This window comes from Cavia porcellus, unplaced genomic scaffold, assembly GCF_034190915.1.
Source record: "Cavia porcellus strain 051 isolate PalLab524CR breed Dunkin Hartley unplaced genomic scaffold, mCavPor4.1 scaffold_14, whole genome shotgun sequence".
Taxonomy (NCBI): domain Eukaryota; kingdom Metazoa; phylum Chordata; class Mammalia; order Rodentia; family Caviidae; genus Cavia; species Cavia porcellus.
In genome coordinates, this window is record NW_026947497.1 from 52,069,900 (window position 1) to 52,097,104 (window position 27,205).

General features: G+C 50.2%; 1 protein-coding gene across 1 annotated transcript in view; it reads right to left on the reverse strand.

The window, feature by feature from the left end:
• The window catches only part of LOC100726875 (rap guanine nucleotide exchange factor 2-like), an 87,337-nt gene that overhangs the window by 43,762 nt on the left and 16,370 nt on the right, over positions 1 to 27,205 (reverse strand). Inside the window, 10 exon segments of the mRNA XM_063260526.1 lie at positions 7,600 to 7,752; positions 13,496 to 13,699; positions 15,021 to 15,244; positions 16,189 to 16,212; positions 16,749 to 16,872; positions 16,963 to 17,174; positions 18,323 to 18,706; positions 20,538 to 20,778; positions 21,080 to 21,237; positions 26,714 to 26,960. Of these exon segments, the coding sequence (XP_063116596.1) occupies positions 7,600 to 7,752; positions 13,496 to 13,699; positions 15,021 to 15,244; positions 16,189 to 16,212; positions 16,749 to 16,872; positions 16,963 to 17,174; positions 18,323 to 18,706; positions 20,538 to 20,778; positions 21,080 to 21,237; positions 26,714 to 26,960 (1,971 nt within the window).

Genomic DNA, 27,205 nt, shown 5'->3' on the forward strand with positions numbered 1-27,205 from the left:
GCGGCTCCCAGGGTGCATGGGCCTGGCCGGGAAGGGTGCGTGGGTAGACACAAAGTGACCCCTTGATTATTCTCCAGGAGTATGGGAGACACTTTACAAAGCTTCTCATAGTACTATGGGGCATCCTCAAACTCCCTCAGAGCTGACAAGCAGAGAGATTTCCAGAAAGGAAGAACAGCCCCAAACCATGTCCCCTTCCTGCCAGCATGCCATCTCATGTAAGCAGCCTTCTGCACTCTAAATGGCGTCTCTGGGGAAGAAGCGATACTATCAGGCACAGCGGTGTGAAAACTCCAAGTGCACCAAAGCTACAGGCCAGCAGGCAGTCGCCTCAGGCTGGCAGGGCCTCAGCAGAGTGTCAGCACTTCACACATGGCGCCCTCCGCACAGAGGGGCAGGGTACCTCGACCACACTCCTCCGAGCCGCCTCAGGGAGGATGGAGGTCAGCCAACAGCGCCCAGCACAGAGACCGAGGGACCTCACCCAAGGCCCAGCGCGTCTAAGCCAGCCTGCTGTACCCTGGTAAAAACATTCCTTATTTCTGTTCAGGTTACTTCCTTCCACAGACAGGCAGAAGAAATAGTGGGCACACTTTATGAAAGCTTGTTCTGTGGTGCATCTATTTGAGAAGGGTAAACCAATGAATGCGCTGTTTTTAAGGAAAAAGATGAGGTATAATTTCATTAACCTGCGAGCTCTGTCCGTATTTCCAGTGCCTGAAACTTGCAGAAGTGGGAGCTCGGTGAGGCAGAGCTGTGCCCATGGCCGGCATGCCTGCGGGCAGGCTCCGAGGCCTGCTACTGACATGGCTGAAGCCAGCTCGGTTCGAGGCACTGACCTGAGAAACACTCAGGCACAGAGCCGGCTCACCACTGCTAGCACAGCCGTGTCCCCCACCCACTTCCACGCTGGGTGCCCTGGGCAGCCTAGGACAGCAGAGCAGCATCTCGAGGCCACATGCACATGCACACAACCTGGGCTTGGGAGGATGAGGTCTGAGGAGTCCCCCCAGACTTACCGACCAGCCCCTTGGTAGCGCTCGAGGTGGCCACCCTGAGGGCTGGCACAGGGCCAGCCTTGGGCTCCTCTGTGGGCGCGGGCGCCAGGCTGCTGCCATTCTCGGCCTCAAGGGACATGTCCTTGGAGCCAGTGGGAGAGGCCCAGCGGGCCCTGGACTGCGCCTGCTCCAGGCTTTCTTCGATTGGGTTCTGTCTGTCGCCCTTCTGGCCATCCTCGGCAAAAATCAAGTGGTCCAGGTGGCCCCTGTTGGCCCAGGGCCCCATGGGGTCCCCGGGGTAATCGCAGAGCACAGGCCCGAACAGTGGGGTCTCCCAGCTCCTCAGGTGCTGGATGGTCTGGATGTTGTTGTGCGAGTCACTGGAGCATGAAGTCCAGCTCCCATGGCCACTGTTGGCGGCATCCAGGGACGTGCAATAGCCCTGGTCCTGCGAGAGCACCATGGCTGTGGCAAACACGTCCTGGGCCAGGGCCATGGCTGCATAGGACCTGTGGGGAGGGAGGGACAGGAGGAGCTGACTGTGAGCCTCTGCCTCACTCTGTGGTAGGGGACAGGGCAGTCCGCAGGTCCACGAGGGCCAGGAGGTCGGCATGGTTTGTGGAGAAGGAGCCACGAGTACTCAAGGAGGGTCCAGGATGGGGTTGTCCCATGGGGCCCTTGGCGCGGGCACCCACAGGGCCAGGTGGTGAGGGGCAGCAGGGCGAGGAGGCGGGTGCAGGAAGGGCACCCACCCCAGGCTGTACTGGTCTGGCTCTAGCACTGTCTGCTGCTCTGCCCTGACAACGCCCAGGCCGATCTCCACCAGGCTCACGGAGTGCTGCTGCCTCCGCTCCTCCTGCAGGGCCATGGGCACCGAGTCCAAGGAGGAGTTTCTGACCATACCGGACCTAGAGGAGATCTCGCTGGGGCCAGAGTCGGAGAAGTTGTCCACGCTCCAGCTGGGGGCCAGGGTGTAACCTGCAAACACATGGGAGACCTCACATGATGGAAGAAAAGCCAAGCAGAAATGCAGGACGCTCACTGGGAAGGGGACCCCTCATGCCTCAGAGTTCGCACTCCTGTCCTCACAAAGGAGCCCCTTACCTAAGGAGGAGCACCGGACTGCTTAGTGGAGATACAGAAGTCAGGGCTGTGCCAAGCGAGCTCAGCGCCCGCTGTCCCCCACACCCTGTGGCCCAAGGTCACAGCACATGGAGGCTGGGCACAGGGCGTCTGCTTATGCACCAATCAGCGTTAAAAAGTAGAAATCTCATTTGTTTTGTTTTTTTTTTTTTGAGACAGGGTCTGAGCATTCCAGGCTGGCCTCAAAGTTGCAGCGACCCTCCTGCCCCAGCCTTTTGATAGCTGGCACAGCGTGTAGGGGTGCACCACCACGCCATTAAAATCTGAATATTCCCTTTCCGCACTCATTTTTTTCTTTTCTGCATTACTAAGCATGTAATCATCTTAGTTCAAAATCATTTGATACAATCACAGACCATGTAAGTTTTTAAATGCCACTTACTACAAAATAAATAATATAGAATATGTAAATAAATCTGGAGGACCTAAATTTGCCAATTTAAGTGGCCCCCATTTCACTAACCTAGTAATTCCTGATTTATTTGTTCAAGGTCACATAGGGTCTTGCTAAGATTTAATGTGTTTCCCTATGAAATGTCTATAATCACACTGCAAGTCTTGCCAGATGAAATTTAAATCTGTTCCTCAGAAGTCCATTCCAAAATCAATCTGTCTCTGGGAAAGAGGGTCGCGCACAGCGCCTGCCCCTCAGGCATTACGACCCGGGGACTCCAGTTCTGAAAGCTCCACCTGCCCTGGTCCCATGCCATCCTACAGCTGGTGGTGCTCACTTCCCGGGAAAGAAGAGGAACCAGCGAAGTCCAGCTGCCCAGAGTCAAAGTGCCTCAGCTGAGCGCCACTGCCACTGACCGCAGGACACAGGGACAGCGCAGACGTAGCCCCCACCCAGATCTGGCACTCAGAGGCCACAGTGAAGCCTGGCCATACGTGAGCCGCTCCGGGACTCTACAAGTGACAGTGGGGCACAGCCTTGGCTGCCACCACCCAAGGGGGAGGATCAAGGGCCAGGCCCATGGGTAGGGGAAGGGGACCAAGGCCCAGCCACCCCGACAGACACACACCAGGTGCTCGGCCCTACAGTCTTCCTCCCTGTACTAACGTCAGTCACACAAGAACGAATGTTTACATAGAAAGAATTCTTCCCACATTTAGGATTAATAAAAAGGCAAATGGATGTTTAAAAGGACTGTGTAACTGATAAATCTGACATACTGTAATATTAAAAAGAAATACAAAAATTCTTCCCAATGCTTAAAATGAGGGAAGGCCCCTGACTGTGAAGGCACCCTGAGCAGATTAAAACCTGTGAAATCAGCAAGAAATTCTATGACTGCAGAGGGCAGCGCCTAAGCCCACCACTGCAGCCCTACCTTTCCTGGGCGAGCTCTGCGGGGATGTGGGTGAAGACAAGAGCTTGGAGGACGCGCTGGACAGCATGTCCTCCGCCTGCTTTGGGTGGCGCTCCAGACTGCCTTCTTCAGACAGCGAGAGGATCTTCTTTAAAGCTTGCGGAGAGTTTATGCCTACAAAAATAAGCAAATAACTAAAAACTTCTAACAACTAAAGGGCTGTATTGAAACTCAGTGCTACTGTAAGGTTCCACATATTTACAACTGGATATTCCTTGTACCGTCACGATATGAGAACAGGTGGAGGAGGCAGAGATGCCTGTGCTCAGACTTCCGATTCCCAGGGCCAAGAGGTGGCTGTGGATGTTTTAAATTCCAAACCTCTGACACCATAACCATGTGCTTGGCAACAACCAAGATTAAGTGGACAATATGTGAACATCTGAATTCGGGGCTCAGTGGGGTCACTTCAACTCCAGCTTGGGTTGGAAGCAGGTATTTGCTACTACGGGGCAGTTCAGCTCTGGGGAAAGGGGAACACCAGGAGAAAAGCAGAGGGCCCAGAGACACGGAGCGGATGGGGGAGGCAGGATACAGCACCAAGGGTCCTCATCAGCAATGTACTCAGTCCACAGAGGAAGAGGAAACTAGCTGCCTCTTCCACAGAAGCCAGGAGGGCGGCTCCCAGGGTGCATGGGCCTGGCCGGGAAGGGTGCGTGGGTAGACACAAAGTGACCCCTTGATTATTCTCCAGGAGTATGGGAGACACTTTACAAAGCTTCTCATAGTACTATGGGGCATCCTCAAACTCCCTCAGAGCTGACAAGCAGAGAGATTTCCAGAAAGGAAGAACAGCCCCAAACCATGTCCCCTTCCTGCCAGCATGCCATCTCATGTAAGCAGCCTTCTGCACTCTAAATGGTGTCTCTGGGGAAGAAGCGATACTATCAGGCACAGCGGTGTGAAAACTCCAAGTGCACCAAAGCTACAGGCCAGCAGGCAGTCGCCTCAGGCTGGCAGGGCCTCAGCAGAGTGTCAGCACTTCACACATGGCGCCCTCCGCACAGAGGGGCAGGGTACCTCGACCACACTCCTCCGAGCCGCCTCAGGGAGGATGGAGGTCAGCCAACAGCGCCCAGCACAGAGACCGAGGGACCTCACCCAAGGCCCAGCGCCTCTAAGCCAGCCTGCTGTACCCTGGTAAAAACATTCCTTATTTCTGTTCAGGTTACTTCCTTCCACAGACAGGCAGAAGAAATAGTGGGCACACTTTATGAAAGCTTGTTCTGTAGTGCATCTATTTGAGAAGGGTAAACCAATGAATGCGCTGTTTTTAAGGAAAAAGATGAGGTATAATTTCATTAACCTGCGAGCTCTGTCCGTATTTCCAGTGCCTGAAACTTGCAGAAGTGGGAGCTCGGTGAGGCAGAGCTGTGCCCATGGCCGGCATGCCTGCGGGCAGGCTCCGAGGCCTGCTACTGACATGGCTGAAGCCAGCTCGGTTCGAGGCACTGACCTGAGAAACACTCAGGCACAGAGCCGGCTCACCACTGCTAGCACAGCCGTGTCCCCCACCCACTTCCACGCTGGGTGCCCTGGGCAGCCTAGGACAGCAGAGCAGCATCTCGAGGCCACATGCACATGCACACAACCTGGGCTTGGGAGGATGAGGTCTGAGGAGTCCCCCCAGACTTACCGACCAGCCCCTTGGTAGCGCTCGAGGTGGCCACCCTGAGGGCTGGCACAGGGCCAGCCTTGGGCTCCTCTGTGGGCGCGGGCGCCAGGCTGCTGCCATTCTCGGCCTCAAGGGACATGTCCTTGGAGCCAGTGGGAGAGGCCCAGCGGGCCCTGGACTGCGCCTGCTCCAGGCTTTCTTCGATTGGGTTCTGTCTGTCGCCCTTCTGGCCATCCTCGGCAAAAATCAAGTGGTCCAGGTGGCCCCTGTTGGCCCAGGGCCCCATGGGGTCCCCGGGGTAATCGCAGAGCACAGGCCCGAACAGTGGGGTCTCCCAGCTCCTCAGGTGCTGGATGGTCTGGATGTTGTTGTGCGAGTCACTGGAGCATGAGGTCCAGCTCCCATGGCCACTGTTGGCGGCATCCAGGGACGTGCAATAGCCCTGGTCCTGCGAGAGCACCATGGCTGTGGCAAACACGTCCTGGGCCAGGGCCATGGCTGCATAGGACCTGTGGGGAGGGAGGGACAGGAGGAGCTGACTGTGAGCCTCTGCCTCACTCTGTGGTAGGGGACAGGGCAGTCCGCAGGTCCACGAGGGCCAGGAGGTCGGCATGGTTTGTGGAGAAGGAGCCACGAGTACTCAAGGAGGGTCCAGGATGGGGTTGTCCCATGGGGCCCTTGGCGCGGGCACCCACAGGGCCAGGTGGTGAGGGGCAGCAGGGCGAGGAGGCGGGTGCAGGAAGGGCACCCACCCCAGGCTGTACTGGTCTGGCTCTAGCACTGTCTGCTGCTCTGCCCTGACAACGCCCAGGCCGATCTCCACCAGGCTCACGGAGTGCTGCTGCCTCCGCTCCTCCTGCAGGGCCATGGGCACCGAGTCCAAGGAGGAGTTTCTGACCATACCGGACCTAGAGGAGATCTCGCTGGGGCCAGAGTCGGAGAAGTTGTCCACGCTCCAGCTGGGGGCCAGGGTGTAACCTGCAAACACATGGGAGACCTCACATGATGGAAGAAAAGCCAAGCAGAAATGCAGGACGCTCACTGGGAAGGGGACCCCTCATGCCTCAGAGTTCGCACTCCTGTCCTCACAAAGGAGCCCCTTACCTAAGGAGGAGCACCGGACTGCTTAGTGGAGATACAGAAGTCAGGGCTGTGCCAAGCGAGCTCAGCGCCCGCTGTCCCCCACACCCTGTGGCCCAAGGTCACAGCACATGGAGGCTGGGCACAGGGCGTCTGCTTATGCACCAATCAGCGTTAAAAAGTAGAAATCTCATTTGTTTTGTTTTTTTTTTTTGAGACAGGGTCTGAGCATTCCAGGCTGGCCTCAAAGTTGCAGCGACCCTCCTGCCCCAGCCTTTTGATAGCTGGCACAGAGTGTAGGGGTGCACCACCACGCCATTAAAATCTGAATATTCCCTTTCCGCACTCATTTTTTTCTTTTCTGCATTACTAAGCATGTAATCATCTTAGTTCAAAATCATTTGATACAATCACAGACCATGTAAGTTTTTAAATGCCACTTACTACAAAATAAATAATATAGAATATGTAAATAAATCTGGAGGACCTAAATTTGCCAATTTAAGTGGCCCCCATTTCACTAAACTAGTAATTCCTGATTTATTTGTTCAAGGTCACATAGGGTCTTGCTAAGATTTAATGTGTTTCCCTATGAAATGTCTATAATCACACTGCAAGTCTTGCCAGATGAAATTTAAATCTGTTCCTCAGAAGTCCATTCCAAAATCAATCTGTCTCTGGGAAAGAGGGTCGCGCACAGCGCCTGCCCCTCAGGCATTACGACCCGGGGACTCCAGTTCTGAAAGCTCCACCTGCCCTGGTCCCATGCCATCCTACAGCTGGTGGTGCTCACTTCCCGGGAAAGAAGAGGAACCAGCGAAGTCCAGCTGCCCAGAGTCAAAGTGCCTCAGCTGAGCGCCACTGCCACTGACCGCAGGACACAGGGACAGCGCAGACGTAGCCCCCACCCAGATCTGGCACTCAGAGGCCACAGTGAAGCCTGGCCATACGTGAGCCGCTCCGGGACTCTACAAGTGACAGTGGGGCACAGCCTTGGCTGCCACCACCCAAGGGGGAGGATCAAGGGCCAGGCCCATGGGTAGGGGAAGGGGACCAAGGCCCAGCCACCCCGACAGACACACACCAGGTGCTCGGCCCTACAGTCTTCCTCCCTGTACTAACGTCAGTCACACAAGAACGAATGTTTACATAGAAAGAATTCTTCCCACATTTAGGATTAATAAAAAGGCAAATGGATGTTTAAAAGGACTGTGTAACTGATAAATCTGACATACTGTAATATTAAAAAGAAATACAAAAATTCTTCCCAATGCTTAAAATGAGGGAAGGCCCCTGACTGTGAAGGCACCCTGAGCACATTAAAACCTGTGAAATCAGCAAAAAATTCTATGACTGCAGAGGGCAGCGCCTAAGCCCACCACTGCAGCCCTACCTTTCCTGGGCGAGCTCTGCGGGGATGTGGGTGAAGACAAGAGCTTGGAGGACGCGCTGGACAGCATGTCCTCCGCCTGCTTTGGGTGGCGCTCCAGACTGCCTTCTTCAGACAGCGAGAGGATCTTCTTTAAAGCTTGCGGAGAGTTTATGCCTACAAAAATAAGCAAATAACTAAAAACTTCTAACAACTAAAGGGCTGTATTGAAACTCAGTGCTACTGTAAGATTCCACATATTTACAACGGGATATTCCTTGTACCGTCACGATATGAGAACAGGTGGAGGAGGCAGAGATGCCTGTGCTCAGACTTCCGATTCCCAGGGCCAAGAGGTGGCTGTGGATGTTTTAAATTCCAAACCTCTGACACCATAACCATGTGCTTGGCAACAACCAAGATTAAGTGGACAATATGTGAACATCTGAATTCGGGGCTCAGTGGGGTCACTTCAACTCCAGCTTGGGTTGGAAGCAGGTATTTGCTACTACGGGGCAGTTCAGCTCTGGGGAAAGGGGAACACCAGGAGAAAAGCAGAGGGCCCAGAGACACGGAGCGGATGGGGGAGGCAGGATACAGCACCAAGGGTCCTCATCAGTAATGTACTCAGTCCACAGAGGAAGAGGAAACTAGCTGCCTCTTCCACAGAAGCCAGGAGGGCGGCTCCCAGGGTGCATGGGCCTGGCCGGGAAGGGTGCGTGGGTAGACACAAAGTGACCCCTTGATTATTCTCCAGGAGTATGGGAGACACTTTACAAAGCTTCTCATAGTACTATGGGGCATCCTCAAACTCCCTCAGAGCTGACAAGCAGAGAGATTTCCAGAAAGGAAGAACAGCCCCAAACCATGTCCCCTTCCTGCCAGCATGCCATCTCATGTAAGCAGCCTTCTGCACTCTAAATGGCGTCTCTGGGGAAGAAGCGATACTATCAGGCACAGCGGTGTGAAAACTCCAAGTGCACCAAAGCTACAGGCCAGCAGGCAGTCGCCTCAGGCTGGCAGGGCCTCAGCAGAGTGTCAGCACTTCACACATGGCGCCCTCCGCACAGAGGGGCAGGGTACCTCGACCACACTCCTCCGAGCCGCCTCAGGGAGGATGGAGGTCAGCCAACAGCGCCCAGCACAGAGACCGAGGGACCTCACCCAAGGCCCAGCGCCTCTAAGCCAGCCTGCTGTACCCTGGTAAAAACATTCCTTATTTCTGTTCAGGTTACTTCCTTCCACAGACAGGCAGAAGAAATAGTGGGCACACTTTATGAAAGCTTGTTCTGTAGTGCATCTATTTGAGAAGGGTAAACCAATGAATGCGCTGTTTTTAAGGAAAAAGATGAGGTATAATTTCATTAACCTGCGAGCTCTGTCCGTATTTCCAGTGCCTGAAACTTGCAGAAGTGGGAGCTCGGTGAGGCAGAGCTGTGCCCATGGCCGGCATGCCTGCGGGCAGGCTCCGAGGCCTGCTACTGACATGGCTGAAGCCAGCTCGGTTCGAGGCACTGACCTGAGAAACACTCAGGCACAGAGCCGGCTCACCACTGCTAGCACAGCCGTGTCCCCCACCCACTTCCACGCTGGGTGCCCTGGGCAGCCTAGGACAGCAGAGCAGCATCTCGAGGCCACATGCACATGCACACAACCTGGGCTTGGGAGGATGAGGTCTGAGGAGTCCCCCCAGACTTACCGACCAGCCCCTTGGTAGCGCTCGAGGTGGCCACCCTGAGGGCTGGCACAGGGCCAGCCTTGGGCTCCTCTGTGGGCGCGGGCGCCAGGCTGCTGCCATTCTCGGCCTCAAGGGACATGTCCTTGGAGCCAGTGGGAGAGGCCCAGCGGGCCCTGGACTGCGCCTGCTCCAGGCTTTCTTCGATTGGGTTCTGTCTGTCGCCCTTCTGGCCATCCTCGGCAAAAATCAAGTGGTCCAGGTGGCCCCTGTTGGCCCAGGGCCCCATGGGGTCCCCGGGGTAATCGCAGAGCACAGGCCCGAACAGTGGGGTCTCCCAGCTCCTCAGGTGCTGGATGGTCTGGATGTTGTTGTGCGAGTCACTGGAGCATGAGGTCCAGCTCCCATGGCCACTGTTGGCGGCATCCAGGGACGTGCAATAGCCCTGGTCCTGCGAGAGCACCATGGCTGTGGCAAACACGTCCTGGGCCAGGGCCATGGCTGCATAGGACCTGTGGGGAGGGAGGGACAGGAGGAGCTGACTGTGAGCCTCTGCCTCACTCTGTGGTAGGGGACAGGGCAGTCCGCAGGTCCACGAGGGCCAGGAGGTCGGCATGGTTTGTGGAGAAGGAGCCACGAGTACTCAAGGAGGGTCCAGGATGGGGTTGTCCCATGGGGCCCTTGGCGCGGGCACCCACAGGGCCAGGTGGTGAGGGGCAGCAGGGCGAGGAGGCGGGTGCAGGAAGGGCACCCACCCCAGGCTGTACTGGTCTGGCTCTAGCACTGTCTGCTGCTCTGCCCTGACAACGCCCAGGCCGATCTCCACCAGGCTCACGGAGTGCTGCTGCCTCCGCTCCTCCTGCAGGGCCATGGGCACCGAGTCCAAGGAGGAGTTTCTGACCATACCGGACCTAGAGGAGATCTCGCTGGGGCCAGAGTCGGAGAAGTTGTCCACGCTCCAGCTGGGGGCCAGGGTGTAACCTGCAAACACATGGGAGACCTCACATGATGGAAGAAAAGCCAAGCAGAAATGCAGGACGCTCACTGGGAAGGGGACCCCTCATGCCTCAGAGTTCGCACTCCTGTCCTCACAAAGGAGCCCCTTACCTAAGGAGGAGCACCGGACTGCTTAGTGGAGATGCAGAAGTCAGGGCTGTGCCAAGCGAGCTCAGCGCCCGCTGTCCCTCACACCCTGTGGCCCAAGGTCACAGCACATGGAGGCTGGGCACAGGGCGTCTGCTTATGCACCAATCAGCGTTAAAAAGTAGAAACCTCATTTGTTTTGTTTTTTTTGAGACAGGGTCTGAGCATTCCAGGCTGGCCTCAAAGTTGCAGCGACCCTCCTGCCCCAGCCTTTTGATAGCTGGCACAGAGTGTAGGGGTGCACCACCACGCCATTAAAATCTGAATATTCCTTTTCTGCACTCATTTTTTTCTTTTCTGCATTACTAAGCATGTAATCATCTTAGTTCAAAATCATTTGATACAATCACAGACCATGTAAGTTTTTAAATGCCACTTACTACAAAATAAATAATATAGAATATGTAAATAAATCTGGAGGACCTAAATTTGCCAATTTAAGTGGCCCCCATTTCACTAACCTAGTAATTCCTGATTTATTTGTTCAAGGTCACATAGGGTCTTGCTAAGATTTAATGTGTTTCCCTATGAAATGTCTATAATCACACTGCAAGTCTTGCCAGATGAAATTTAAATCTGTTCCTCAGAAGTCCATTCCAAAATCAATCTGTCTCTGGGAAAGAGGGTCGCGCACAGCGCCTGCCCCTCAGGCATTACGACCCGGGGACTCCAGTTCTGAAAGCTCCACCTGCCCTGGTCCCATGCCATCCTACAGCTGGTGGTGCTCACTTCCCGGGAAAGAAGAGGAACCAGCGAAGTCCAGCTGCCCAGAGTCAAAGTGCCTCAGCTGAGCGCCACTGCCACTGACCGCAGGACACAGGGACAGCGCAGACGTAGCCCCCACCCAGATCTGGCACTCAGAGGCCACAGTGAAGCCTGGCCATACGTGAGCCGCTCCGGGACTCTACAAGTGACAGTGGGGCACAGCCTTGGCTGCCACCACCCAAGGGGGAGGATCAAGGGCCAGGCCCATGGGTAGGGGAAGGGGACCAAGGCCCAGCCACCCCGACAGACACACACCAGGTGCTCGGCCCTACAGTCTTCCTCCCTGTACTAACGTCAGTCACACAAGAACGAATGTTTACATAGAAAGAATTCTTCCCACATTTAGGATTAATAAAAAGGCAAATGGATGTTTAAAAGGACTGTGTAACTGATAAATCTGACATACTGTAATATTAAAAAGAAATACAAAAATTCTTCCCAATGCTTAAAATGAGGGAAGGCCCCTGACTGTGAAGGCACCCTGAGCAGATTAAAACCTGTGAAATCAGCAAAAAATTCTGTGACTGCAGAGGGCAGCGCCTAAGCCCACCACTACAGCCCTACCTTTCTTGGGCGAGCTCTGCGGGGATGTGGGTGAAGACAAGTGCTTGGAGGACGCGCTGGACAGCATGTCCTCCGCCTGCTTTGGGTGGCGCTCCAGACTGCCTTCTTCAGACAGCGAGAGGATCTTCTTTAAAGCTTGCGGAGAGTTTATGCCTACAAAAATAAGCAAATAACTAAAAACTTCTAACAACTAAAGGGCTGTATTGAAACTCAGTGCTACTGTAAGGTTCCACATATTTACAACGGGATATTCCTTGTACCGTCACGATATGAGAACAGGTGGAGGAGGCAGAGATGCCTGTGCTCAGACTTCCGATTCCCAGGGCCAAGAGGTGGCTGTGGATGTTTTAAATTCCAAACCTCTGACACCATAACCATGTGCTTGGCAACAACCAAGATTAAGTGGACAATATGTGAACATCTGAATTCGGGGCTCAGTGGGGTCACTTCAACTCCAGCTTGGGTTGGAAGCAGGTATTTGCTACTACGGGGCAGTTCAGCTCTGGGGAAAGGGGAACACCAGGAGAAAAGCAGAGGGCCCAGAGACACGGAGCGGATGGGGGAGGCAGGATACAGCACCAAGGGTCCTCATCAGTAATGTACTCAGTCCACAGAGGAAGAGGAAACTAGCTGCCTCTTCCACAGAAGCCAGGATGGCGGCTCCCAGGGTGCATGGGCCTGGCCGGGAAGGGTGCGTGGGTAGACACAAAGTGACCCCTTGATTATTCTCCAGGAGTATGGGAGACACTTTACAAAGCTTCTCATAGTACTATGGGGCGTCCTCAAACTCCCTCAGAGCTGACAAGCAGAGAGATTTCCAGAAAGGAAGAACAGCCCCAAACCATGTCCCCTTCCTGCCAGCATGCCATCTCATGTAAGCAGCCTTCTGCACTCTAAATGGCGTCTCTGGGGAAGAAGCGATACTATCAGGCACAGCGGTGTGAAAACTCCAAGTGCACCAAAGCTACAGGCCAGCAGGCAGTCGCCTCAGGCTGGCAGGGCCTCAGCAGAGTGTCAGCACTTCACACATGGCGCCCTCCGCACAGAGGGGCAGGGTACCTCGACCACACTCCTCCGAGGCGCCTCAGGGAGGATGGAGGTCAGCCAACAGCGCCCAGCACAGAGACCGAGGGACCTCACCCAAGGCCCAGCGCGTCTAAGCCAGCCTGCTGTACCCTGGTAAAAACATTCCTTATTTCTGTTCAGGTTACTTCCTTCCACAGACAGGCAGAAGAAATAGTGGGCACACTTTATGAAAGCTTGTTCTGTAGTGCATCTATTTGAGAAGGGTAAACCAATGAATGCGCTGTTTTTAAGGAAAAAGATGAGGTATAATTTCATTAACCTGCGAGCTCTGTCCGTATTTCCAGTGCCTGAAACTTGCAGAAGTGGGAACTCGGTGAGGCAGAGCTGTGCCCATGGCCGGCATGCCTGCAGGCAGGCTCCGAGGCCTGCTACTGACATGGCTGAAGCCAGCTCGGTTCGAGGCACTGACCTGAGAAACACTCAGGCCACGTTTCCCCAGCTCACCGACCACACAGTCAACAGCGAGGGTGAGGAGAGGACCCCCGAATGCTCACACACCGAGGGGGCTTCACTGCTCCACTTCTTCCTCCCCGTTGTGAGGCACAGACCCCGTTTATCTAGAAACAGTCCCTCTCCCTGTGGAAATCTTCCCTTTTATTCGCAGAAAAGAAAACCGAGAGATTCTGGGACGCTGGGCAAGGTGCCTGGGACACCGCTGGCCCCACACAGCCAGGGGCAGGCACTCACCGAAGGGCGGGAGTTCCTTGACAGGCATCTTCCTTGGGGACGGGTAGAGGGACATGGCGGTCACCTGCAGGCCCTGGCCAAGCTTCTGCACTGGCTGTGGCTTTGGCAGGGGCTGCGGCTGAGCCTTCTGCTGGCACTCTGCCCTGGGCGCCACCTGGGAGGTCTCAGACTTGAGGGGCCTTTTGTCACCAGGGTGCTTAGGCACTGAGAACAGAAAATGTAGACATCAGAAGTGTACAGTCAGAATAGGAAAACACACATTTTTTCCTGCTGCCTTATAAAACACAGAAACTTCCAGGAGTGGGGCTGTCGGCCTGTAATCACAGCCCTGGGGAGGCTGAAGCAGGAGGATCACATCGAGGTTGAGGCCAGCCTGAATGACACAGTGAGTTCAAGGCCAGCCTGGACTACAGAGCGCAATATTGTCTCAAGAAACAACAACAGAGACAAATGGAGATAAATGACAAAAACTGGGAGGAAAACGCTCCTTACAGAAAATATGAGAAGTATGCCAAGATAAAGATATTTACCACATTAGTGATCTCTAACAATAACGATATTAAACATCAAATTAAAACTAAGAACAGAAAACGTGGGCAATATTATATGGCTATAGATAAAAAGCAAACCTGGTAAGAGCTACGCAAGAAAAATCATGAGGAATTACTTCTCTTACTGGTCCCCATATCACTCTGACACACCTAAGCTGATTTTTAACTGAATAAATGGTGTTAACTGTATTCTATTAATCGTCAGTCTCCTGTGAAGGGAACTCTCCAGGGAGGCAGACACTGGCAGTTCATAGGCTGCTATTCTGCAGGGCGGGCATGGAATTCCAAGTGCACGGCAGCAAGCCCACGAAACAGAAGAGTTAGATGCTGTCTGCACGGAGTCCTAACAGCCCACAGGCCCATGATGCCTGCGTCCTCCACCTTACACTCTGGAAGGCGGAGAATCTGGACACCAGGCAGCTCGCCTGAGGCCACACAGTCACTGCGCGGACAGTGGGAGCTGAGCGCTGCCCTGCAGCACGCAGTGTCCACTGGCAGTGTCCTGGCTGCTGTCCTCATGGGCTCTTCAGAAACCTCAAATCTTGAGAACCATCACCTTTCAAAGCAGCCCACAGGAGACCAGCAACTGGTGGGTTTTTATTAACTTTCGGTTTCATTTGCAGCACTGGGGACAGAGGCAGGCAGACACTGCACCTCTCCAGGCCAGCCCGATTCTCACTGCTAACACCAGGGCTCACTGTGCACACGTGCGCTGAACACCTGCACTCAGGCAGTCCTGTCTCAGCCTCCCCACGGCAGGCACCTGCCCAGAGGTACACAGTCTGACCAGATTGCACTGGACACTGGGTAGGCTGTGGTGAGACTGAAGGCAGCCCGAGGAGCCCACAGTGTCCTCCTGCACGGGCCCCGCACCTGGGAGAGGCTCAACCGGAGCAGCTCCTGCTCTGCTCCTCTGCCCCTGAGCTGCTGCCTGCAGGAGGCCCAGAGCCACCTGGGGAGGGGTGGGGACTCACGAGTGCTGGTCGCTGGCTCACACTGCAGCGACAGCATCTGCAGGCTCTTCTCGTCCATCTCGAGCTCCAGGTTGGACAGGTACTGCTTCACTTTGCGAGCCATCTGGGTGTCCTTGTAGAGCTTCTTGGCATTGAGGAAGGAACTGCGGCACACCCGCTTCTTGTGCCCGCCTGTCTGGGCAACATCCAGCACCACTGCGTTTGTGCTGCCCTGGCTGAGGGACCTTCGAGGTGGACAGGGAGAAGAGAGGCCACTCACTCCGGCACGGGCTATGACACCTGTGCGGCACTGCTGAGACCAACAGTGTCTACCCTGGGAGTCACCTGCTTCATTCCAACAGCACTTGTCACCGGGAATTGCGGGTAAAGAGAGATACAGGTAACACACAGTAAACAGACCACTGGCACCCAGTCTACTCCAGCCGGAACTGGCTGTGCATCTATAGCATTCAGGTCCTCTCACAGAGGCAGCAAATGACAATCCCAGAAAAGCTCATGCAGGAAGACACGGCTCCACTCATTCTGATTTATCATGTTAAAGTTACTTCTCTATGAGAAGATGCTTTGCATAGATTTAAGTAAATTAGCTACAAGGTTCACAATTAGTTCCTTATTCCTTGAGTAGAATGAGGTAAGGTTTTAAGTAAAATTGTCAATCTGTTAATACTATAGTTATGCAAAATAAACATCTGTATATGGAAACTACTTAGCACATGGATCATTAAGAATTATTTTGAATAAGGATTAGTTTATATAGAATGAAAATAGTAGTTAGTTGAGCTGTAAAAAAAAATTGGTTTTCACCGCTGGAGACACCTTTTTTTAATTATGCATATTTACTGGTAAATAGCTGCACAGTAATATTTAACCACAAAGTTTTTCCTAACATCCTCCACTATCCCCATCCTAGGCTTTTCTCATTTTCAAGACACATGAATTATTCAAAAATAGAATCTTCCTGGGAGCTCAGAAATGTGCCTGGCCTACAGTTCCCCAGAAGAATCCTCAATATTTTCACAGCTCTGGGGGGCGCGACTTCAGGAGCGCACAGAGGACAGCTGCAGTCAGTCTGAGCTGGAAACCGCCAGAGCATCGAGGCAAGGTACAGAGCGCACGCAGGAGAGGCACAGGGAGGAAGGAGGCGGCAGCTGCGCGCCCCACCACTTACCCCAGACTGCGCCACTTCTTCTTCCTGCAAGTGAGAGCCGAGGAGATGGAAGCGTGAGTGCAGAGAGAGACAGAGAGATCACAGCTCAGAGAGAGAGGCCTGCACTTCGGGGAAGCCATCCCAGCAGCCCACAAACCTTCAACCCACCACCGCCTTCCTACAAGCACTAGTTCTGGCTCAAAAGACAAGTGTCAAGTTCTTGTCCTAGAGAAAGACATGTGAGGTCTGTCTCTCCGCCGACTGGATTGGGCAGAGACTGAGGCAGTGCCACCTGGGGCCATTACAAATCTGAGTGTACACCACCCCTGAGGAGTCACGGCTCTACAAGCCAGTATCCTCAGGAACAGCGAGAAATGCTTGTGCCTGACATGACACGGAGGCCACGCTTCTCTCACTGGAGTCAGTGCACCTAATGCCATAGAAGGCTCAATGGCGACACTGGACCCAAGGTAATTTCTGCCCCCGAGCAAGGAGTATACACACGGAAACCTTTCTCACTGAGGGGGAAGCTTTCAAGGTGACCCCTCCAGTCCCACACGTGCCTCGGCTGACCCACTCACCGAGTCCTGAACATGAGGGCCGGGTCCATGTTTACTGAGGCCATGCGGCCCACGTGACGAATTTCCTTGGCAATCATCCTGAGCTTCTCAAAGTTGACCAGTCCATCTACTTTTGAGTCATTTCCTGCAATTTGGCACAGGAGAAAAAGGAAATCACATGGCACCTGGTGTCTGCTTCTGCTGGACACGCAGGTAGAAACCAGTGCCAATCTACCTTCGTGCAGGAAGGTGAGATCCTTCTTGATGATTGGGAACAGGGGGATGATGGGGGGCTGCAGGTTCTGACTGTTGAGGACATTGCGGTACTTGGCCATGTTTCTGGAAGGATCAAACAGGTCTTGGAGATCCTGAAACAGCTTTTCATATTTATTGGGAAGTTTTTCCCAGGTGGTCCGAAGTCTTGCCACTGGTGCCATGTTTAGGCCACTGATGGGAAAAGGAAAGTGGGTCAGTTAGACGAGGCCTCCTGAGGAACTGCATGGTCCTGTCCGTCGATGGGTAACAGAACCACACAAACATGGCTACACACAGCCATCTGCAGCGGGTGCCAGAGGAAGGTCCTGATGACTCAAGTGAGGCCAAGGCAGACAGAAGCAGGTTCAGGCGTGGTCGTGGCCCACTGGTCTCTCTGTCTCCTAGAGCTCAGATTTCCTTCAAGGCCCAGCCTGCAGAACCGCCTGAGGTTGGGAAGGAGCCTGCAAGAGGCAAGGCCTGGAGAGCAGGAGTTGGGTTCCAGGTAGGGGGTGGGACCCGCCTGGCCCTGTCTGCATCCCAGCCCTGAGGGGAACAGCCCTGCTCCACACAGGACTGCACAACCGTGCCTTGCCATGGCCCAACTGAGGACACAGGGACACCTGCAGAATCACTCTCCAAGGTGAGGGGCACAGGTGTTGCAACCACAGCAGAAAGATGACACAGTCAGCAAGAACACTGTGTAAGTACTGTATTTTCTGCACAGACAGAGTGGTATTTACCCATAACAGGCAACTGACAAAATGACAGGGCAAACATTCCAGAGCATTAAAACTAAACAGAAGTCACAGCAGTCATTAGAGTATCACAAACTCTGGGGAGAGAAAGGGACTAATAATTTCCTCAACATCAGGCTGACTCAGGGCTCCCATGTGCACTTTCTCCTGGGCTCAGTCCAAGCACTGATCAGGGAGCACAGTTTACATTCCCTGGGCATCTGCCTTGTGCTGCCTGATGGAAATTCACATGCATTATGTCATTTAATATTCTTGATAACTCTTTGCAGTGTTGTTATTTTATACGAAATAAACTGTTATCCAGAGGAGTTCAAATGGTTTGCCCAGAGTTTACAAAAGCAGAAGTGCTGGATACAGATTCACCACTCTCCCAACCAGCTCCTGGAGTCAGTAAATTAAGCATTAGCCACGGGATAGAAGCACTTTGGCTTTGAGTCAGTGACAGCCCTGCAGGTGTGAGGGCCTAGGGTGGTCGGCTAGCAGCTGCAGGCTGCTAGGCCCTTCCGGGATGGAGTGACCATGGAGGGGACACCTTTCCAGCGGAAGCAGGACCTGCGAGAGCTGGTAACCAACCACCGTGCTCACCTGATGATGGTGAACATGGAGTTGAAGTTCTTGCACTCCCTGCAGTGCAGCGCTATCTTGATGAAATGCTTAATGATCTTCATCCTCTTCAGTTGGTTTGTCTCCCTGAGAATCTCTGAGGCCACCCAGAAGGTCTCCTGGTTGATGACCTCCTCGAACATCTTCAGGTTGGCACAGCTGGTTTTGGACCTCAGCTTGAACAGGTCGTCGATGTACTCGGTGGGCTCGATGTTCCGGAAGAGCTCGAAGTTGCGCATGGAGAGCTGCTTGGAGACTTCCACGGGGCTGAGCTGCAGCAGGAAAATCTGGCTCTTGCGTAGCAGCTCCTGCGCGTCCTTGTCTGAGCACAGCATCTTTGTCTCCATGTTGTTTTTCAGGTAGTACCTGTTTTTGAAGAAACAGGTGTCTGGGAGAAAGCCCATGCCACAGCACCGCAACACCCCCACCCTTAAGCAAGATTCAGAGAGGCTAAGATTGAATAGCAGCAGAATTCTTTTCCACCAGGCCAGGGGGTGCTACCCTGCTGACCAGATCCCAAGGAACCCACAGAGAATTTGGGGGTGGGGTGAGGTGAGCAAAGTTCATAGATTTTTTTTTCCATTTATAACTATTCTCCTTTTCAAATTATTTTACCCTGTCTGTTAAAGATGACAAAAGCTAGTTTAATGAAGCACATAGCCTCAAGGAAGGACGCAGAAAGCCACACAGAGCCATCAGTGAGGGGAAAAACAGTGCTCCGTCCAAACAAGGATGCTTCAGACTCACACAGCCAGGAACCCACAACTGTTTCCCTTCGGTTGGGTCCTGCACATGAAACAATCCTGAAACAGATTTTAGCTATTTGGTACCAGAGATCAAACTCATGACCTCACGCTTGCCAGGAAGGTGCTTACACCGCTGAGCTAAATCCCTAGCTCCTGAAACATTTTAATGCTTAAATACATGATAAGACGTGCCCAGGACAGTGGGGCAAGAACAACCCCTATGTGTCAGGTAGAGAACAGGACCCTAGAGCAGCCCAGAGCTCAGTGCTGGGCCATCTATTGTTTTTTTTTTAAAGCAACCTGTTAAAAACTATACTGGAATGTTTGCTCTTGGATTTATTTTCTTGCCTTCTCTCTTCAGAGAAAGCAGCCTCTTTCTCTCTGAGTGAACAGCCCTTGTGAGAAGACTGAAGGTGCACACAGAGGCCCCACTGCACTGTGCTTTTTCACATGCTCTAAAACTTCTATGACACAAACCACACGGCTCTGCCCTCGGCACTCCCGGCCAGCGTACTGCCCACTCTGATCACTCGCAGGGCCTAGGACAAGGGCTCACCCATCCTTTTCCTGCATGGTGAATGTGACCACGAATCTCAGAAGAGCATCACGATTACCGAGTTCAAATGAGAACCAAGTGAAGCTAACTTCTCAAAATGCAACTGCCTGCTAGTGCTAGGCTTGCAAATACAGGAGTGAGCCCCACAGTTACAGCTGACAGCAAGCAAACACGGCCTGAATGAATTAAATCACCATTTAGATCGATTTCATGGAAAAATCATGTGCAGTGGACCACTCTGTAAAATGAGACAATTTTTAGAAAGTTATTTATACAACTAATTAATTTGCATTTAGCGCAAAATCTAGTCATTACCTGTTAGCCAACACTTTAAAGTTTTTTCATCTTGCAATTATTTGTGGATTATTGGCAAATCCCTGTCAATAGGAGGTCACTATGTGATGACAGGATCAGCACAGTGACACAAAAGTGCTCAGGAGCCTGCCTCCCAGGGCCAGCTAGGCAGCTGCTCCAGCTGGGTTCCTGGGTCAGGCAGCCCATCCCACAGCGCCCCCTACCCTGGGAGTCACACAGTCTTCCCTACATCTCTGCCTGCCCTGGCCTTGTGCAGCTCCTGAGGTCTGAACAAGTGAGCTTGTGGGCGCGCGCACACACACACACACACACACCCAAGGCTTCCTTGGCACTCCACACCAGCTCAGCTCACATGCTGTCAGCCAGGAACTCGATGGGCAAAGCTAGGAAGCCAGTGCTTGTGTGCTGGCCATAAACAGCAGCCCTCAGGTCACACTGGTAAGAGGTAGGCAGTCTATGTGCACATTGACCCGGGAACCACAGTGTGTGCGTGTGCGTGTGTGTGTGACCTAAATTATAATCTCCAGGGGCTCTCAGTCATTTAAACCCCTCCAAAGTGCTGCAGGTAGACAGTGTGTACCTTCCACTCAGCTGTATTCTGTCAGCAAGTTTGGAGAGCTGGTCTGGAAGGCACCTTTGTTTGATGACACCCTCCAGGGTGACGGAGACCTCACACAGCGAGTACTGATCCGGGGTGGCAGTGATGGCAAACTCCCTGATGGCCTGGATGACCACTTCCTTCGCCGTGGTGTCCTTACTGATCATGATATATCGGCTCTGTTGATCAGCCTTAAAAACCCTCAGAACTTGATCTGGAAAGTCTGGAGGAAAGATAAACCAGTGCAGAAGTGTGTGCAAAGCAGGAGACACACTGCAATGAGGTGACGTGATCTGAGGAGGAGATGCTCCCTAAGAAGGGGAGGGTGGCTGCCCCCTGCCCCGGGCTCGAGATCTGTGCAGATTCAACCCCATACTGTACTGCAGACTACCCCTCTGCCTCACAGATTGCTATAACAACCTGCGGACAGATATAAATGCCCCAAGCACAGGATGACCACACGGTTGTCTAATCATGGGGCATCACCAGTATGTTACAGACAGCAGGAAGCACTGTGCGCTCACCAGGAGTGGCACAGAAGTCCAGGATGCTATGATGTGACTGCAGCAGGTCGGGTTTGCTGGAGGACAAGGTCTCGCTGACAGGTAGAGAGGCTGGGATGTGGTTTGTCTGCTGCAGCCCCACAGTGCTGTGGTCCTGGGGCTGACAGATCCCAATATCCCTGCTGGGAGAAAAGGCAGAGGACAGCATGGTTGGCACGTTATAGTGTTACAAGTCAGGTTCATCAAGCTCTCGATGAATGTAAAAATGTCAGTAATAACTACCGGAGCGCATCTAGTTCGCTCTGCTGTTTCCTGAGTGTACCCTATGCTTCTCTAATGCCTGTCTTTTTCACTAGATAAGCTGCAAGCATTTTAAGTAATTTCTCAGTATAAAAATACTTTCAAAGAAATATGACCTTCAGTTTCTGATGGCAATGGATTTAAGGGAAAAAACACATTATGAAGAATATAGTCAGCCTCACTTATCCAGTGCTTTTACTGGCTGACAGGCTGAACCTTAAAAACTGAAGTTGAGTAAAATAAGAAGAAGGGGGGAAATCCACACTGCTTAATTTCACTTACCAAAGTTTGGGGGAGATGAGATCACTATGGAGTTAAATGTAAAGAAGCCCTGACATGGACATTATTTCTTAATCAGAGGACATAAAAGACCCAAGACACAAGGTGACATTTCACCTTGTGAAAAGGAATCCAATGGAAATGCAGTGACTCATTTTTAATTCTCTGTTCAAAATTTCTAGTTATACATTTTAGTTCCCAGAAAAATATTGAGAACTAAATGGCTACAACTGTATTTCCATTTATAAAAAGTGCTGCTGTAGGTAACGCTTGAAATATGATTTAATGATATATAAAATTATTTCTAGATTAAAGGGTCAAGTATTTCCACAACAAAACATCAAGTAAAATACTGTACCTGAAAATAACTAGGTTATAACAAATGGTTGTACTTTTAACTAGTTTCTGTAACTTCTTAGAAATAAAATTGGTAACATCACACTAAGACTACTACGTAACTAAGCCAGTAAATAAGATCATGTGAAGAACAGAAAAAAATGGAGAATTGTTTGATAGAGAAAACATAGAATATGTGAAGCAGGTTCAAAGAGATTACCAGGAAACTAAAAACTCTATTGAAAGCTGGCATAACAGTTTGAAAGAAACTAAGGATAGATTATCAGAACTGGCGGACAGATTTGTAAGGTGGGAGCATGAAATGAAAAACTTCTTAAAAATAACAAGAAAATAAACAGCAATAATACAAAGACTAGACGATGATAAGAGGATATATAACTTAAGAATTAAGAACATAAAAGAAGAAGTAGGGACTCAAACAAATGAACTACAAAAGCTATTTACAGAAATAATCCAGGAGAATTTCCCTAATTTAGCAAAATGTAAAGATACTCAGATGTATGAGGCATACAGGACCCCAGCCACCTACAACCCAAACAGAGCTACACCCAGGCATATAATAATCAAAATTCCAGAAATCCAATATAAGAACAGAATATTAAAAGTCATAAAAGCAAGAAACAGATCACTTACAAGGGAACACCCATCAGAATTACAGCAGACTTCTCTGCACAAACCATCAAATCACGAAGAGCGTGGGGGGAAATAATTCAAGCTTTGAAAGATAATAACCTCCAGCCAAGACTGATATATCTTGCACAACTGTCCCTAGAAGTTGATGGAAAAACAAGGTGCTTCCAGGATAAAGAGGAACTAGGGGAATTTGCAATCATCAATTAAACACTACAGAGATTACTGCAGGATATTCTAAAAATGAAAAATACCAAGATTCCAGAAACAGTGGCAGAGCGGCCACAATGAATGGAACAGAAAGCAAAATGAAGAAGACAAAATAAAAACTAATGACAGAAAAAGAGCTCAACAGAAATGAGGCAGAGAAGACTGGATGGTAGGAACAGCCATTTTGGAGAAAACAAGACATCATAATAGATAGTGCTGATTTAATATCCTCTTGTTTTGAAGTCCCATCAAGCTTTTGTTCTTCTGTCTTCATCGATTTTAACATGTTGTATCTTATTGGATTTTATTTTATGTGACAATATAAACAAAAACTTTTATAGACAAGGAGATGATACAGAAATCGTTGTTCATTTTCGGTTAGTTGATTCTAAATACCCTGTAATACTGTCATCCTCTTAAACGGTTTTACATTGTCTTGATACGTTTGATGCTACATTATACGAAGTTATACCCAAAGATTTTAAGGGAAGAGACACTATGGTAACTACTATTATGTCGAGATTATCTTGTGGTGAAACACTACTTTGCTTAAATGGCTATGTTTTGACCTGCGCTGTTTTGTTGTTATGCCCTCTTTTTTTTATCTCAATGTCCTTTTTATTATCTACTTTTTCATTTTTATCCTTTTAATTAAGGGAAAAATAAATAAAAAATAGCAGGATATATTATAGTAACCCACGGTGATTTCCTATTAACTTGATTTGAAACTCTGTATTGCTCTCACCATCTTGTTTTGACTGATTTTCCTCTATTCTGTTATGCTTGATAGTACAAAGTTTGAAAGTATAGGCAACAACTATGAAGACAATAAGATTCATTGTGATGCCCATTCTGGTTGACTATTATCTTCTTTTGAAGCCCTCTAATGTTTCCAATGTTTTGGTTTTATTGTCTTATTCTTTACTGTTTTGTTCAATTTTATTATACCTGATGATTTAGGCAATTCTTCTTAAGATAGCAAGAGGCAGTATGGTAACCATTGTTGATCACCTTGTATTTTGTTTTTATATTATGTATTATGTCCATCCTTTTGATTTGACTGACTCTGTCCTGGTATGTCACATTTGGTTTTACTTTCTTCAAAAAAAAAAAAAAGTAATAAGAACTGTGGGAGTAATAAAACCCAAAATGTGTAATTGTCATTGTACAAAAGAAAGGAAAAGAAAGTGCTCTAAAGGATATAACTGCATATATATTTAAGTGTATAAGATAGATAACCATATTACTGAGTTTTGTTGGATCATTGAACAAAACTGTTTGCAGTCTCACTGTTGAAAGTCCCCTCTATATGCTTTAATTTTTAACTTCAACAACTATTTCTAAGATGACAATATGTAACTATTGATTTCCTACTGTTATTTTTTCTGAAAGTCTGTATAACTTGTACCCTTTGCCTGCTTTTGTTTTGTTTGTTTTGTTTTTTCTCCTTAAATAAAATGTAAAAAAAAAAAGACAAAAAAAAAATAAGATCATGTGAGAGTAAGGTGAGCTCAGAAAAATGTTACATTTCTATTAAAATTCACACAGGTAAGTACTGAAAAACGAAAAGTATGATCATTTTGCTGAAGATAAAAAGGTAGAATTTTCAAGCAGAATTTTGTTTTATAATCATGTTTTACAATCCTGTGTCTGCCAATACCACACAGAGTCCACAGCATGCGATCCACAGCAAGCGATCACTACGGGCTGGGCCACTCCTGCCCCAATGGCCATGAAGCCAAGCACACTGCATTCCAGGGGTTGCTCGGCGACACTCCAAGGCTCCTCAGGTGATGATCTGACTGAACTCTGTCACGCTGTCCTGATTCCTGGACTGACACGAGCTTGTACCAAGACATAAATCAGAACCACCCTGAGTGAGCACAGCCAATTACGGCTGGACCTTGCCAAGTCTCCCGCTGCTGCTCCACCTTTGCTGACTGACTTCTGCCTTCCCCTGGGCGCACCAGGCTTTCTCCACCTACCAGCAACCAAACTTGCGTAAGGCTTCTGTCCTACCCTTTCCTTCACCCTGCGCATATCACTCTACCACAGCTATCCAGCATCTTAGTGTCTCTAAGAGTTTAAGGGAAAAAACCTTAACAGTAGAACAAAACTTGAAAGTATCTGAAATGTATAGTTTAGTAGCTTTGTTAAAAAAACAAAATCTTTGCAAGCTAGAGGTGTGGCTCAGAAGGACGATACTTGCTTAGAATGCACCAGATCCAGGATTTCATCCCTAGCACAGTAAAAAAGAAAACAGCCAAGAAGACCTCCATGAACACATACTAATTTCTAGAAAAGTTCACTGATTTGCTTTAAATCAGTTTATTAGGTGAATAGGTACAATAGATGCAAATAGGTCCTCTATACCTTGAATTACTTTTTCCATTTCTATTACTTCATACACTTTTTCAAATAATTTTTGTAAGAAAATATCAGTATTTTAAAATCAAGCTAATTCCCTTTTTTCTCTTGTGAAGATTTTGAGTATCTTTCCAAAAAGACAGAACAAAATTAGACACAGCACCCCCATGTAGAGCTCCCGGTTGGGCTAACACCACGCCTGGAGAATCAGCACCCCAACCTGGGCATCACACGGAGGCTTCCCAGGGTCACACTGATGTCTACCTCATCTATTCCAAGGATCGTATTTAAGTCATGGTCAAACACAGCTCTCAGATCTTTTGCTGCTGTTGTTATGTTGCTAGTAATTCTGCATTAATGCACTTTACTTTGTCATTCACTTAAATGTAAGTTTTTCATCCAGAGTCACGTGAAAAATTGATTCCTGTTTCCTATAAATGCCAGCTGTTCCAATCCACTGACTCCTGTCAACTTACTATGAGCATTTCCACAAGTGTCAATAAAGTCATCACTTTCATGCTTATCCTAAAACAGACATTTTCACTGAACCACCGGTTCAATGGCTGCCACAGGAGTTTGACACTCAGTTCATGGATAGTAAGCTTCAAATCTCTCTAATCTGTGGATGAAAATTTTATCTAAAATGAAATTTTCAAAGCAATAAGAAAGATGCTTAACGTAATCCTAAGTGTCTGTATAGTTCCTTGTTATAGGTCCTTGTTAGACACATTAAACTATCCAAGAAATAAATTAATCCATGTTTTTCAATGTGCTACCCTCCCTAGCACTGTACTGTGACAACTACACTACGACTGAACATGGCATTCTGAGTTACTTCACATTCAGAAAATAACTTTATGGTCTTCAAAAAGGACTTCAATTTAGATCTAATTCACATTCAGACTGATGGTGCTTGAGTTTTGTACAATATTCCTGGACTCAAGAACTGATATGAAGAAATAAACAGGCAAAGGAACAAAGTTGACATGAAACAAAAACCGCATCAGTGTGGCTCTGTGTGGCCGCCAGAGCTCCCGGCACCAACACGGTCCCGTCTCTGAACCTTCCCAGACTCGCTCCTTGACACAGGAGCTACGCCTGTGGTGCCCACTGTCCCTTTCCTCCCACACTTCTACTGACCCCGCTCGTCCATCCTGTCACTTCTGGGGCTGCTCACCGCTCCCAGACAAAACTTTGGATGCAGTGGGCCAAAGAACAGTCCAGGGACCCAAGGAAGCCTGTGCTCAGCTCCTCATGCCTTGGCGGGCCAGGACCCAGGAATGAGGACAGGGGGCCCAACCTCCAAGGAGGATGAGCAGCTCTGATGAGGACCCAGGAGGACTGGACAGGGAAGGGCAAATGTGAGTAAATGAAGCCAGCTGTACAAGGCTGCCTCCACAAGAGTCTGTCCAGGAAAGCCTGGGACACTCGTGGACAGAGTAGACACCAATGATGCCACTGCCTCTGCCCATCACTGTACACATCCCATGCAGCCAGTCACAGCAGACTTACTTGTATGGTCTCTGAGGTAAGACGCTGATCTGGGTCTTGTTGAGGATCTTCTTTAGCTTGCTCCTCCTTCCCACCGTGTTGGCTTGGCTCTTCTTGTTCACCTTCTCCAGGCCGATCACCTGCTCCACGTCCACGGCCAGGTCCAGGATGGAGCAGCAGCTGGCCTTCTTGATGTCTCTGATTTTAGTGAGGTGTGCGGCACCATTTCTCTTCTCTTCTGACAATCTTGGTAGAAGTTCTTTAAATACTGAAACAGACACAGAAGCATCACAAAACACCACTTGCAAGAAACCTGAACACCCCTTGGCAACCACAGAACCTGGGAATACGTGAGAAGTTCGGACTCCAGTTCCCAAAACTGACGCCAAGGACCTGCCTTGTTTGCTGCTTTAGCAGTGATTAAGAAAGTGATGCACTCCTTACAGGTGTATCGGTGTTTCCCAAGAGAATACAGATCTCACTTATTAATAAACAAAGAAATAAAAATAACTT